The sequence below is a fragment of the Notothenia rossii genome (genome assembly GCF_949606895.1).
Source record: "Notothenia rossii genome assembly, chromosome: 5".
NCBI classification, from domain to species: Eukaryota; Metazoa; Chordata; class Actinopteri; order Perciformes; family Nototheniidae; genus Notothenia; species Notothenia rossii.
In genome coordinates, this window is record NC_136903.1 from 73112005 (window position 1) to 73127743 (window position 15739).

General features: G+C 40.1%; 1 protein-coding gene across 2 annotated transcripts in view; it reads right to left on the reverse strand.

The window, feature by feature from the left end:
- srgap3 (SLIT-ROBO Rho GTPase activating protein 3) overlaps window positions 1–14367 on the reverse strand; it is a 52534-nt gene extending 38167 nt beyond the window's left edge. The window contains exons 1-2 of one of the 2 annotated variants that reach the window (XM_079685671.1): window positions 13782–14367; window positions 1361–1556 (exon numbers count right to left, since the gene is read on the reverse strand). In XM_079685671.1, coding sequence (XP_079541797.1) covers window positions 1361–1556; window positions 13782–13845 — 260 coding nt within the window. In that variant the 5' untranslated portion in view covers window positions 13846–14367. The remainder of the gene's footprint in view (window positions 1–1360; window positions 1557–13781) is intronic. The other variant, XM_079685672.1, reaches the window with a different exon arrangement.
- Between the last annotated feature and the right edge of the window lie 1372 nt (window positions 14368–15739).

The following is a 15739-nucleotide window of genomic DNA, read 5'->3' on the forward strand; positions in this document are numbered from 1 at the left end:
CTGGACTCAATTACGAATTCAAATCCTCATCCACTTCACACACAGCTCTGCTGCGTACTGTACATTTACGTTCTATACACACACTTCTACCGTTCCTTATTCTGTGTCAGAGCGCTAATGAGCCCTTGGTGTGTAACTCCAGTAAAAGTTTTTAATAAACATCATAAGTAAACTCACAGAGAAGCTCTACTGGCGTTGTCCAAACTCTCCAAATAAGAGCAGAAAGGTACTGCATGCATACACTATGCTGCACAACCATATGTAGTAGTTTGCACTACCCCCTAATGTAATTAAACGTACCAATTGTTGATTCATTTACTGTATTTTATTGAATAACATACAGGAATTATGTTCCTTCTGTTTTACATTACTGTAGTATTCATATGGTACATGCATTTACTGTATCAGACTAAAAAGTCTGTTCACACCTGATAACAAAATGTGTTAACATATTATTTTGTTTTCATTTGAGCATGCTGGTTATAATATTTTCGTGCCGCATAACAATGAGCATTTAAGAGTTGGATAGATGTCTTCATATTACATACTTTAAGATTCAAAATATTAAATGTGAGGATCGCAGTCCTGCCAGTTCCATTTTCAAAATCAGAACGTAGACTAAATAAAGGTCAATGTAGATTATTGTCTAAGATCTGCTGCCAGGTCACAGTTGGGTAAGTGTCCCGTTTCCAGAGTAAACTAACAGAAATAAACTTGCCTGCTCGCCCCAGGTGCTGGACTGTTGGAACTGCAGTGCTTCATTTCATGCCCCGTGTGAGTCATGGTACCAAAGTGGTGGTTTCTGTGCAGAAGACATCTCTTTTTTTGCACCAGCGTATTTCAGTGTTTCTAGAGCTGAAAGTCTTAACAGTCTTTAACCTCTTTGATAAACTGCATCCTCAGCATCGCCCCAGAACCAACCAGCTGAACTTTGAAGACGCCTTAAAGATCTTGACTGTAATAATGGACATTCTCTTACAGTACATGATCATGTTGGAGTAGTGTGTTGTATAGTTCTGCACTGTAATCAAACAAGGCACTGTGATTAGCAGCAGGGCTGGGTCCTACAGCCAGGTTATAAATAGAGAAGTGTTGAGAGGGGGATAAAGTCACTTTCCTGTGGTCTACAGTACAGTACATGTTGAAAGGAGAAAGGACAGTAGCTTTATGAACATCAATCAGATATTATATTTGAAATAGAGCAGCTGAGTACAGTGTTTTTGTGGAGATGCACATAGTATTTTTATGTTTTTTGTAGACCATTCAATTAACCAACCCAACGCCCTTGCACACACACAGCACCTGTAACAGTTTCAGCAGCAATTGGCTGCATCTCCAGCCTGCAGGGAGGGACACTCACTTGAACTGTTGGTGCTCCCTGGAGCTGCGGATCTTGGAGGAGAACCTCTCGGCCAGTTTGTCTAAGCTGCGGGAGTATTCCAGTTCAATCTCTGACTTGCGGCGGAAGAACTCCTGCAGGTCCTGCAGCAGCTGGATCCGAGACTCGGACTGTTGCTCCAAACATTTGAACTGCTCCACCAGCTGGTTACGGATCTCTGTGCATCGAAACACCAAACAAAGAGCATATTAGAGGACTGTTTGTACTGCTGTCACAACATTGCACAACATTCTCAAAAACATATCATGATGAGACATCATTATTTTTCTTAGATATTCTTCTTCGACAAACCAATTTCAAGCTGTAATTTTTTTTCTACATTGACACATACTGAAAGTGTTTGATTGAAGACAAATATGTTAAGAGGGATTAAACACTACAGGTTATATAAATATAAAGATCGTAGAAACACTCGTTAACACTATGAAGCAATCCAAAAAAATTGTTCAAAACACAACATGATGACTCATCTTTAGAAACCTGCTGCCTTAAGACTTACATACATAGTTAGTTAATATCAGTTTTGATACACTCATTAGGATGGGACTTTTTGCACTACTCAAAATGTGCACTAATAATATTTAAAGGGAAAATACATGTAAAGCATGACTTGTATGTGATGTCACTCCGAGCAGTCCTGCAATCATCTACAATCTTCACACACTTTTGGTGAATGCAGTGAATCATCATGAAATGCAATGTTCAGAGCTTTGTTCATTATACTTCTTCAGACCATCAGCAGCACAAAGCCTCTTGCTGAGCGTGGGAATGACCACTGAAACTCCATGCCAGGCTGTAAAGGGACGGTTGAGTGTAGGTCTGTGAGATCAAACTGATTTATTGAGAACCTAATGCACTCCCCCACTTGGAGCGAGTATAAGGGTTACATTTCGCCTTAAGAAGACGCTGCCAGGCAGACTACAGATCCTTCATGCCAGTAGAAACCCAGGAGAGAAACCCGATTCGTCTTTGTAGTGCTGTCATCAGCATGCCTTCACTCAGGAAGAGAGAAAGGCCTATTTTGCAGAACAGAAATGCAACCTGATGGAAGAGGCTACAGCAAACAGGATGAGTGGTGTCACTTCCCATGGGAAGGAAGACTCCCACTAATGAGCATCTCTTATTAGAAACCAAAATGTTGTTTGATCATCTCATATAAAAGAGGTTTTGTTGTCACATACAAACACTGCCTCAGTGCAGTTACTGTGTCAAGTGTAAAAGAAAACTACAAGAATCCAAGATTACATTACACCGAGCGGCGCTTCATCAAAGCACCTTCATGCTTTCAGTGTTTTTCGGTATCTTTTGGAATTATTCATGCAAACTTTGTGATGATAAAAGTGTGTATATCGTATGTGTGAGTCCTTCATTTAAAGCCATAGGAATACACAATCGTGTTCTGTGCTGCAGAGAATTTATTTCCACCATTCCTAAATATTTGTTTGTATTGTCTTCAAAAAGATCTTCATGGCCATGCACTTGAAAGCGCGAGTTGAAAAATGGACTTCCTAAATCTAAGTCATTGCATGTTGTAACATCCTTGAGTTACATTCATGAGTCATTGAAAGGACTAAGGATAGATTTATACATGAGCCATGGCAGAACCACTCTGCCAGGCAGATGAGCCGCTGACTGAATGGTGAAACCACTGCAGCGACACAGACTGTGTTTCCATAATGTCGGGGGTGTGATTTGGTCAGCCTTAAAGATGATGCATGCAGACTCACACTGCCATGACTTTGAATTGCAACAGAGATGCTGTGGGGGCAAGCCCTTTTTTCTCCCTGTGATGTCGTGCCGCCTGGCCTCTGCCTCGAGCGGCATGCTTCACTCTGTGGTTAACCATTGTCCCAGCCCTCCCCTTCACCCAGGGGCCTCCCTTTCCCTCTCAGCTCTGAGGGCTTAAAGCTCAGTTTTTAGTGGGACATACCACTTAACTTCTTCAATCCTGACAGAAATACTTTCCCAAAAATGCAGTTCCTTGTTTGATATGTTTTTTTTGAGAAAAAAAAGTGTGCCAAAGCAGACGAGCCAAGAGAAATGCCCCAGGAAAATGTGACACCGATGTGCATGAGTGAAAAAGGAGGACTTTTGAAAACACTCTTTCACAAAAGGGGAACTCTGAACCACCAGCTGCAGCTCTGCATTTGACAGATGAGTTGGAAAAATAGGTCATGCACACCAGCAGTGTGCCCTTCCCTCTCAGGAACCAAGAGAAACTGGAGAATTATTCCCTAAGTACTCCCAGCTCTTTGAGTGGGTTCAATGGCTGTGGTTTAAACAAAGTGAGGGACCCCTCTGTGGCTCTTTTACATCTGTGAGGAGAATGTTTATGTAGTCCTGAAGTGAAAGTGAAAAAGACTGATGTTCATAATTGCCTTTCCTTGATTTGCCATGTAAACAAATACAATGACCACGGTTTATGGCATAGATAAAACTCTCAGTTAGGATTCTGATACCCAAACATTATTAGTGGGGCAAACCACAAAACATAAAGTGCTTCAAAAGATTAATGTTTGATATTTAAGATCTTTCATTTTCTATATTATCTGTATAATACATATCCTTAGCATAAAGGTCTTTGTATCTGCACCCACAGCCTCATTCCTTGCTTCCTTTCTGACATGTATGTAGCAAGGCTTTGAACCACAAATTAAAATGCTACAGTAAACATGGATGCCCCACTTTCAGCTTAGCGGCTCCCTTAGATGAATCTAGATAGGTCACAGAATAAAATCCCATATGCGAACATCACTGAATGTATGGAATGAAAAATAACTAGCAGCCAGTTAAGACTATTACAGTATTAGTGAGTCATGTATTAAAGAGCAAAACAGTAAATGTATTAAAGTTATTGACCCCATTATTTCAAACTGTGTCTGAGAACAATCTGAGTTGATTTCAAGGCAAATTCTCAAAGTCCAGGTGGGATTATATCCTACCCAAGAAACTATGTATTTGATTCAAAGTGATGAAATTAAACATTCATGTTGTTGCTTGATTACACATGAAGCTATAATTGGTGGCAGACCTACTGCGTTTTGCCTTTATGTCTTTCTATTTAAAGATGAAGCCATCTGCTTTTTTTTTTTTGTGGAGAACCGAGTTGGGGGTTATCTTCAGATAAAAAGGCTGATGGAGAAAAGGGGGATGAGGAGCAGCAGAAATATGTTCAAAGTCTGGTGGGATCATCCAAAACAAGACCACAATTATTTGTCTGGATGATGATTTAATCATTTCAAGCTTTATAACAGGCTATAATTGAAGGACCTTGTGAGAGTATCATATAATTAGATTGTGTCTTGTGTAATTGAGCTTATTGAGGACCTTTTGCTTCTCGTTCTGTTATATGAAATGGAAAATGGGTTTTCTGTGTCATTCTAGTCGTTTCCCATAAAAAGAAAAAACAGCTTCTGGGCTGTTTATTATTAGGCTATAATTATAAAGTCCACTGCCACTCCCTTGCAATACTGTTTAGTAAAAGCAAAAGTAAGTCCCAAAAGCTGAAATAATCAAAATACAAATTAGTAATCAGTGTCTTTCTGTGATACTAAACTAATGATGGAGCAATATATTTGCAAGAGTTGTCTACCGACCACTGGGATTTAGTCCGAACGCTTTTTTGTGTGCATATACATATTCATGCTAATTGTATCATCAATTTAAGATCTTAGGCGAGTCTGATTATCTCGCTGAGGTCAATAGTCATAATGTTCTGCAGAGTGGTTCATTACTGCTGCTCTGTAAATTATTGCTTCATTTTGAAATGTACTGTATATGACATGTTATGAGAGCACAAAGTATTAATTCATGAATTCCCGACCTCGAGCCCATACATCACCGTTATAGCCCTAACCCTTCCACTGGACACCTGCTTTACAATATAATTGCCCTACAACGTTTAAGGACAGGAATTGAAAGCTCAGTGAACACTTGTCTCCTCGCAGCACAGGAAACCCTCTGAAGACAATACTAGGATGTTGGAGATCCCTAAACTTTGACCCATAGAGACAAAATCCTGTATTGGCAGCTGTGTTACCGCCTAGGATGGTGGTGTTTCGAGGATGAATAACTGAAAACTCTCTACTGTTGCACTCCACCCAATATCATATGTGAGCTGAACTCCTTCAAAAATGTCTGTATAACATTTGATTAACAGAGCAAATAAGCTTCAATCATTAATATGCACTATGGAAGTATTAAGAGACATTTTTGAATGATGAATAGAACTACATGTTTTTTGGCTTAGGCTTTTTTTGGACCTATTTAACAAGCACAGAACAGTCCTTCTCCAGCTGTGAAAGTTCAGAGAATCTGTGTTTGGCTGGAGTTTAGGGTTGTTTTTATTGAGTGATTCCATATATTGGTTATTCTAAATGAAAAAAGCAAAACTCTTGGAGCTCTCAGAGTGCTTTGTCAGATCTTACGTTTACGAAAGTACAATTATTTTGTATCTGAAATGTAAAGTTCTCTTTCTGGCCCATGCTACATCCTGCCCATAAGTCTCATGAAAATCAGGCAAGACATTTTCTGTAATGGTGCAGACAAACAAACAAACAAACAAACAAGAAACCTAACCTAAGATTTAACAAAGGTGGTGTGCCATATTTTGTCAAAAGAAAATAGCATCTGGAAAGTTGGACAGGCAAAAAAAGCCTCTGCTATACAAACAAAAAAACACGTTATAATCGACAAAGAGCTTTGCCTCCTCTGTTCAACTTAATTTGTAATATGTTTTTTTTAAATGATTTTTTGTTTGCCTTTATCTAAATGAATGTCCTTTTTCTCAGTGCTTAAAAAGTTATAATTGCCTCTGATGTACGACAGACAGATTTATGGGCTGAGAACAAGACGTCGCTTATGAGGTTATACAAATAAAATCTGTGCCTCCTTCTGGAGTCAATCCAGGACACTAGTGGTGAAGCACTGTTGCAGCATTTTCCTGCAAGTCTGCTGTTTAAGAGGGCCATGTGATGTTTTGACGCAATGAAGTCAAGATAACATGGAGTGCAGTGAGTAAGAGGGATTCTCTGCAGAGCATCCCGGGGGCAGCGGGGGAAGCCAGGCTGCCAGAGGAGGAGCAGGAAAGATGGATTGTTTTACTGCAGCGCAATGAGGGTAAAATATAATCTCGCAAATAGTGGGGTTTGTGGAATTTTGTGCCTTCTTTACGAATAATTGCAGCCATGTCTAGCATACCACATAATGTATGATGTCCTTTATTGTTTTATGTTTCATGTGGAACCTATATGCTGCAGGTCTCCCTTGAAAAATAAATATATGATCTCAAGGGACCAATCTGATTAAATAAAGGTTTGAAATTAAATGAAATACCTGCGAGTGATTGAATGACTCAACAAGAAGCAGTCATTCCTCTTTCGTGTTTTAAGATATTGGTGCAGTCAGGGTGGAGGAAAGAACTTCATGTCGCAGTGTAATGGAGATCAATTAGAAATCATAACCAGCCTCACAAGGTATTTAACACTTTGAAAATCACGTCCTTGGGCATTCACATCAGCATGCAGTAACACACGCATACACACCACCAGACACAAGCCCTTCAGAGCCAAATATTTCCTAACCTAATCCCCAACTCAGCTCTGCAGTATCTGGGCTCTACACTGCAGAGACACATACAAACATAACCCTTATCCAGACCTCTATTCCTCCCCTCTGTCCCTCACATTAGACTCATAATACAAGTTCCAGTCGTTAAATGAATCCCCCATTTCTTGGTTCGTTTTAAGTCCCCTAATGATTAATGCATTTTTTTGATTCACAAGGGCACGTCCCCGATGTCAGTGCAGGCTCTTCTCTGTCTGTCTTTATCTCGCCTGTTACCTCCTTACCCCTGACTGCTGCAGCACATGTACTGAAAGATAAGACAACAGGATCTGCAACCAATCAATGGCTGAGCAGAGGTGAACCAACGGAGCGTCTGACAGCAAGATGTCAGCTGTCAGTCTCTGGGTCGTCCCTCACTCTTAATCCTCCCCTCCTAATTATCTGCTGGTTTATCCGATTTTCTACTAGATGTTCTGTCAAACAAAAAATCAATCAAATGAGCTTATCGAATCCATGATTTTCCCTCACTTGCCTCTAAATGGAAATGAAAGCTATTTAGGTAACTGCTTCTTGTCATGAAAAACAATCTGTTGCAATGAGCTTGTTGATAAAGAGCTATTTTGTACGAGCCTCGAAAACAATGATAAACGCTAAACCCCCACTGCTTTGAAGGAAACTTCCAACTCATGATGACAGTGAAATAAACTTTAACGATCAGTTGTTGCTCTGCTTCACAGTGCAAATTATCGCTGGCTGAAATTGATTTCCTCTCTGGTGCCTGTGTCGCCGTCACGTGTCTGCACATTATACAAGTCTGATGCCTCAGAGAAGCACAAGCGTTTCAACTACATCCGGAAACATGCCCTTTCCGAGTCTAGCTGTCCATCATCGCCGTTTCCAGGATCCATCTCTGCAGGACCAGGGTGAATGGTGTCTCCATGGCAACACAGGCGTGAACCAGTCCCCGAGGAGCAGCTTATTGGAGGAGAGGCGGAGTCTGATGGATGTGGACAGGTGGCAGCATTGAGTGAGGATACACGTACGACATGGTTTACGTATGTAAAGCTGATGAGGTTCACACTGATGAAAGCGATCAAACTGATTTCACTATTTCCTCCTGAACACTAATTGCATTGAATTCAAATAAAATACTTCCAGCGCATATGGTTATCAGAAATACAATGGAAGTTTTAAATGACTCAATTGATCCTATTAATTATAAAGCAGTGTGTGATCCAAGATCACCACAAGGACAGCTCTTCACTTTCTCAAAGTAGGTGAAATAGAGTAAAGCTCAGTTGAAATAAGATTGAGAGAGAATAAGGCCTCTCCTTATGCTCTGCACATTCCGGGGGACACCATCATTTCAGTCAACTGTGAAATAGAAATAAACCTATACTGTTTATCATAAAGAATAAATAGCATAGGGTTGCTGTTTATTTTTATGTTATTTTTTTACACCTTGGGCTTTAAGGAAAATGAATCATTAGTTGATGTTCTACAGCAACTAAATCAATAAAGTAACAAAATTCCACAGTTGTGTGTAAAATAATGAACCTGTGCAATATGCTTCTATTTCTACCATCAGTGGTGGGTGAGAGGGATTTGTGAGCTGCAAATAGGTACGCTTTTTAATTATCTAAAGTCTATAGTGGGACCTGTGAATCATGGGTGCATAATAAAGTTAATTTAGCAGGTCCCATGCCTGCACTAGAAGAGCTTAACTAATTAGTATATCAAATAGTCACTTTTTCTAACTCCCTTTGAGTTATTTTTGCACAAATGCCCTGTTTCCTCTGTTTCCAAGGTTACAGTCTCTCAGCAGGAAGTATGTTTTAATGTGTTTCTTTCCTGTATCAACTATTGCTTCATCTCACCATGAATGCTTGTTGGGTAATAAAGTCAAATAATGTCATAATTCCCTTTAACTTTTAGATTTGATTTTATTCCCTTCATTTGTGTTATTCAAAGCTGGTAAGTCGTAGGCACTGTGGTACTTTATTGTCCTTGAGACCCAATGAATTTCTTGAGATACACTTATGAAACTTTATTCTGAATGCTTAAAAAAACAAAACACGAATAGAGCCATAATCACTTTCAAATGAGGTCAAAGTCATTTTTCGCACACAGAGCATGATGGCAATATTTACCAGGTTAATTTTCTGCCGTTTGTGTCAATATCCAATTGCGAACATTATGTATATCTTCACAACTAAAGCCAAAATACATTTAGGAGAACATTTAGTCCCCCTGCAAACAGCAGTGCATTACTCGACTCATAACACAGGACAGCTACACTTCTCCAGACAGCATTCTTTCAGCACACAAGACTGAAAGCAAAGAGAAATGAAATCATGCACTGTCTGGCACCAAATAACTAATAAAAGGAAACTGTTTTTCTGTCTCAATGAACCCTTGTCTACTTCATCAATGCCAGCACACAAACAAAAAAACTATTCTGAGCCTGTTTTAAATGATAATCCATGGCTGGCAGATCACCCGTTTTATGAAAGGCTGATTATCTACTGAGTTCTTGTGAAATGGACAGAACAAACTCTCAATTTCTTAAGTGACAGCTGCATCCATCATTCGGAGATTACAGACACCAAAACAGAGACAGCAAAGTCAGGAGGACTGATACAAAACTATATATTAAATGATTGTATAGTGCATAATGTGGTACAGTATGGCAGGAAAGTGTTTGAAGGGTTACGATAACAGGTGATGTCTACACTTGTTGCCACATTTGCTAATATATTGTACATCTTTGATAGAGACAAAAGAAGAATCAACATAAGATAATGAAGACTTGTTGGCTTTTATATTACCATGAGAAATATACATTTTGTTCCTTTTAATAAAACATAATGAGGTCCATAAAGAATAGTTAAATGTGCTTATTCACTTTCTCGTAGAGATTTGATGAGAGGATTGAACCCAACCTTATATGTGTACTTTAAGTATTAGGCCAACTTAGCTTAGCAAAAAGACTACAAACAGGAAGGAGGGGCAAGAAAAAGGTATTGTGTGAATAGTTATAATGTGTTTTTTAGTGACCTTTATATGCAGAAAGGACAGAGCGAGGCTAGCTTTCCTCGTGTTTCAAAACTAACACACCAGATATGTTTAAACCTTCTCATCTATCCATCGGCATGAAAGTGAATATGAGTTTTATTCAAACTTCTCCTTTAAGACCAAGTGTATATAAATAGAATGAAATCACGCAATCTTAACTGAGTCAGCAACTTCAGCTGCCAGTTGATTCGACCAAGGCACACAAACAAAACCAACCCAGTATATAACACAACATGTATTGGATCGTAAAATAAACAAGCTGTTGCAGAACATATTATTCTGTCTAAATAGCTTGAGGATTTCAGCGCAAATGTTCTCTCACTCAGCAGCAGGTTTGCCAAACAAGCTATCGGTGAGTCAGTGCCACCACTTCTCTCCTACACTGTTTTTTACACGGACAGCTTCATGCTGCCCAGCAGGATGCTAATAGCTACCTAACATCACACCATGATGGTACATCTGATGTCTTTTGATGCCATTTAGACACATTTTCAGCATCTCATAACCAACATATTCAGTGCCAGTAATAAGCCTATCATAAGGTATTTCTTCAATGTTGGAAAGTTCAAATAGACACCATGATCAGTAATCATTGGTGCTTTGCCAAATAAAATAAAAGAACTGTAATTAGTTTTAAGCGTTAACCTCAATCAGCAGATCTGTCTGTAGCCTGGAGCATCAACAAACAGACCAACCTGGTGTCTCACGTAAATCTAATCAGCATTTAACCAAACTGACAACACTTTTTCAGGTCTTTAGAAGGATCATTATATAACACGACACACACAGTATGTTCATTTTGATATAAGTGATGACAGGTATGGTTTTAGACCACACTAGGTACACACTCCATGCAGAGCACTTACATATTGATGGAAATCAAGTCAAATTTCTTTCAGGTTTTTATTTAGGTTGACTTAGAAGGTCAAATTTGTTTTCATTTAGTCTGGCAGAAAAAGGAACCGGCATAGACCAGCAAAAGAAAAAACCTAAACCCAGAGGTGTAAAGCCCACCCTTCCGTCTCAGTATCACCTCAAGTTTGTGTACATGTGTCAGTGCGTGTGCGTGTGTGTTTTCTGGAGGACACTAAAAGAAAATATATCGAAGCAGTTGCCTGCAATCATTTCCAAGATCTGAGCTGTAAAAGCTTGGAGGAAAACCAAGGAAAGGCAAATTAATGCTGGTGTCATTTTCCTACATCAAGCCAACACGTGTTATCATTGATCAAACATTTATCTGCAAAATGCTGCAGGAAAAATACAACTTCTAAGGATACGGTAAGACAGAAAACTGTGCTGCACTCGTGCAATGAATAAGAAATCTTTGCAGAGGGGGATTCAGGGAACACAGCCAACAGAACAGGCCACCTGCTGTACCTCACGTCAAAGTACAGTACGGCAAAAATATGTAAACAAAAGACCAATTTAATACAACTGAGCTGTGTGGAAGACAATGGAGTCAGAGTTATAGCCCGTGCATGTCATCACTGCCTCTCCCCACCGCTATCATCCTCTCCTTTTCTGAAGCGCCAACCAGTTAACTTATGGTCGCTGTTTGATATAATAAAACATGATGGTTCAGTTCATCGTCGCTCTACTGATGTGGGAGTTTGAGTTTATACTAAAGGCATATTTCAGCCTCAGAATCTGGAGTGTAAATGTTAAACAGCTGCTGATGGTTGAGCCCAGAGGGCATCACTTCACAAGCTGCCTATTAAACTGGCAAACAGGAGGAGGCAGAGCTGCAGTCCAGCAACCACATGGTGGTAAGTTACAAAACAGAGTTTAAGCTCCTCAGTCAGGCTCTCTCTGTTCAACGTACGAGCCCTCTCTTTTCACATGCTAATGCAGGTTCTGCCAGCTGAACAGCTTGAATAAAGTGAACACCATCTCCCAAGGTCCTTCAGAGACCTCGGCTTTGGCAGCCAGCCTCAAGGGTCGTCCAGAATTCATTAATAGCTGTGTGTTAAGATTTAAGCAGTGGTTTGTTACACTGCAATAGAGGAAATATAACATTGTGCTTCCACACCTGCAGCCAATACATTTAAGGACACCTTTATTAATGTGAGTATATGTATTAAAATAGCATATTGACTGGCAGCGTTTCTTCGTTGTTAAACTGCTGCTGAAACCAAGTGGTTTTTTTTTTTTAATTGGATTTATTAGCCCTCATGCATAATAAAGCAACCCTGCAAACTTGTTATGACCCAATCAATGACACACTGATGATTTGGCCCCTTGTGCCATGTACACATTAACCATAAAGCAATAACTCACTGGAAGACAGGTGCAATTTCCAATCCGAATGTCATTACGGTTTGCTCACTGCCTGCTTCAATTCATAATATTTCCATTGTTGTGAGGTGGTGGATTGTGGGAGCAGAGCCCTCTGTGTCTGTAGGCAATGCAACACACCAGCTGTGAATGAGAAACAAGCAGCGTTCTCCATAAATTAACATTAACTTGGTCCTCATACACTTCAAGGGCCTCGACTAATGCAAAGAGGCAGCACACAGGGCCTAGCTCAATGAAACAAGAGTAATTCTCTCATGACACAGTTGGATCAAAGATGAATAATTGATGCCTGAATTACCAAAAGATGGCCTGGAGTAAAGTGGAAAGCAGCAAAATAAGATAGCCATTGATGCGGTAGAAATAAGGCAATTTTCTGAATGACCAGTGCTCGCCACAAGACAGAACTGAGGTTATAGAGCAACAGAAAGTCTAGGAGGTAGCAGCGTATATACAAAGAAGAATGTGCCTATAGAGGAATCCTACAAAGCCAAACGCTCTGAGCATCTAAAGGTCCGGACTGGAACATGACTCGGGGGATGATCAGCTGAAGCCCCAGAGGCGTAACATTAGTGAAACCACAGAGAGTAAAGAGGGCTATAATGGGGCCTTCAAACTGAACCCTTGGAGAAATGACTGCTCATAACCCTCATAACCAGTCTACTCTGCTTGTATGTGCAGTATGCCATTTCACTTTCAAACTAGACAGCAGAATTCATTTAATGCATATTTGTATTCAGCTTAAAAGTATTCTGAAATCTTGTCACAGGTAAAGGAGTCTATGAAGATACAAGTCACAGAATGTTTGTTCCATGTTGCCAGGTGGAGACAGTCAATCACTATGAATCAAAGGCAGAACGTGAGTGGAGTGTAATCAGCTGAATTAAACCACATTGAAATCACACAAGCCATTACAGGACACTGAATATTAATTGAATGCATTAAATCTAGCACCCTACATTTGACCAACATCTCATACCAAAACATCCGAAGTTAGCAAAATAAATGGCCTAAATGTAAAACAATTAGTTTCACTGCACTGATTTAAAACAGTGATCATTTTGCCCAGCAATAAAGCTGCATGACAATGAAGCTAACACTCATTGTGATAAATCAACATCAGCACAAAGAAATCCCTTTGGCTGATGTTGAATTAATGACAATCCTTTTCACACGAGATACAGACAAAAATAAGGGCTAGGTTTTCCCCTAGCTCTGATCCTCTTGTCATTGGGTTGACTGTCACGGTTTACCTATCACATTGGGGAGAGTCAATCAATGCATGCTCTCTGGTTTAACGCTAATCCAGAGATGGAAAGCAGTATATTACAGGAATAAAAAGAACAAAACAAACACAGGGAAGTCAGGCTGACAAACAGGCTGTTGGATGGGCAGCCTATGCAGAGACAATGCACACAGAGCGGACACACACATCACATCCACACCGCACCTTTCACTTGGGTCTCATAGTCCGCTATGATCTCCTTATCCTTCTTGTATTTCGTAGAAGACATCCTGCCTTGGGTTTTAGGGTTACACCCTGTTTGTCGAGGACTGTCTTGGGTCTGAGGTGATGATCCCGGACTTGTAACGTTGCAGCGCTTTCCTCGTATTCTGTTCTAGTGGCCGTGCATTGAAGAAAACAAAAGCAATAATGTGTTGTATTTCCGCAGTCCGTTCAAAAGACCCTATCAGTATAGAAATAACACACGAGCAAAGTCCAATGTTGCATTATTGTCTTTTTCTGCTCGGGTTTTCCCTCAGGCAGGGGAACCAAGTCCTCCTCCTCCTCCTCCTCCTCCTGGTACCAGTCTACTCAGTAGCTTCAGCCGGAAAAACAAAAGACACAAGCGAGCTCACAACTGTAATAACACCATGATGAAGAGAGCCGGGCGAACCATGGAGGTTTTCAAGCAGTCAAGACCCTGATTGTAGTAGATATTGTTAACAGAACATTAAGTAACATGCGCACGAGCATCGAGGCAAGCAGACACCATTCGCTCTGACAAATTGCGCTGCAGGGGAACAGGAATTTAAAAGATCGTCACGTGAGCCTCCTCATATTGTCAACCACCCCTTATTTCCCCCGCCCACCCACCCACCCTCTCTCTCTCTCTCTCTCTCTCTCTCTCTCTCTCTCTCTCTCTCTCTCTCTCTCTCTCTCTCTCTCACACACACACACACACACACACACACACACACACATAGACATTTAATATGTATAATATACATATTAATGTATAATATATCATCATCATCATCATCATCATCATCATCATCATCATCATCATCATCATCATCATCATCATATTACTACCTGTAGGCCTGTCATATTTATGTTTCCGGAGTTAAATAATCCTGACCATATAAGAACTTCCCCCTCTTCTGACTGCATTGCCATGGGAACCACACATTTTTACAGCTACATTTCCCCCCTTCTGTTCATGAGATGTGGAACATCGTAGCAGAGGTTGTGAAGGATAATCTCTGAAGCTCAGGTATGACACACCACTGATCCATTTTAGCCTATGAATGCACTGCTATGGTATCTGCGTTGTTTTTTTAAAGGTTTAAAGGTAAATTGTCCTTTGTACCACCATTCATTGTTGCAAACAGGTATGTTGACATGCCTTCATTGCACCCTTTGTTTACCTATTCTTCTCTGTTGGTAGAGCTGAGGCTTCCTATCATAGATGATTAGCAAGAATATCATGGGCAGAAAAATGTCTTTAGCCTTGTACGCATTTAAAAGAGAATAAAAACGTCTCATCTTACACACTGTTGCAAATTATTGATGTGAAATATGAGCACAACCAAGATTAATCCATGACAATAAAACTCTCAAAGTACTGTAAAGATATGCATTTGTATTTTATTTGTTAAATGGTTTGTGTCAAAAAATGAATCTGGCTTGTTCAGCTCTAGATGTGTTTCTTGCAGGGAAAAAGCAGATTTAAATGCATATCATGAAGCAGATTTTCAAAGTGTTGTACTGACGGGGGCTGAGCGTGTTTCCTGACAGATACTGTCATCTGGGTGCTTCATCGTGTTTTCAACAGTCCATGGGACTCGGTTTGTGCCTGTCACCTCAGTTTTTCTCAGCTCAAGAGGGAACAGGCTTTTGACTCACAGTGAGGTGACTCCAACCTGCAAACTGCCACACTGTAGAAGCCCTCTGCACTTCATTTCCATCTGCACCACAACATATCATGCATATTTCAAGCTGACAGGTGGGATGGCATTTTTGACAGCTCTAATGTCTATATTCTGCCATATACAAAAAACATAAAAGGGATTCATAAAAAAATCAAACCAGGATTAATCACCACTTACACTTTATAAAAGCTTTAGGTTTTCAGTAATGGCTGCAAATGGCTTGTCATTATTTTTGTGATTGATGGATTACAT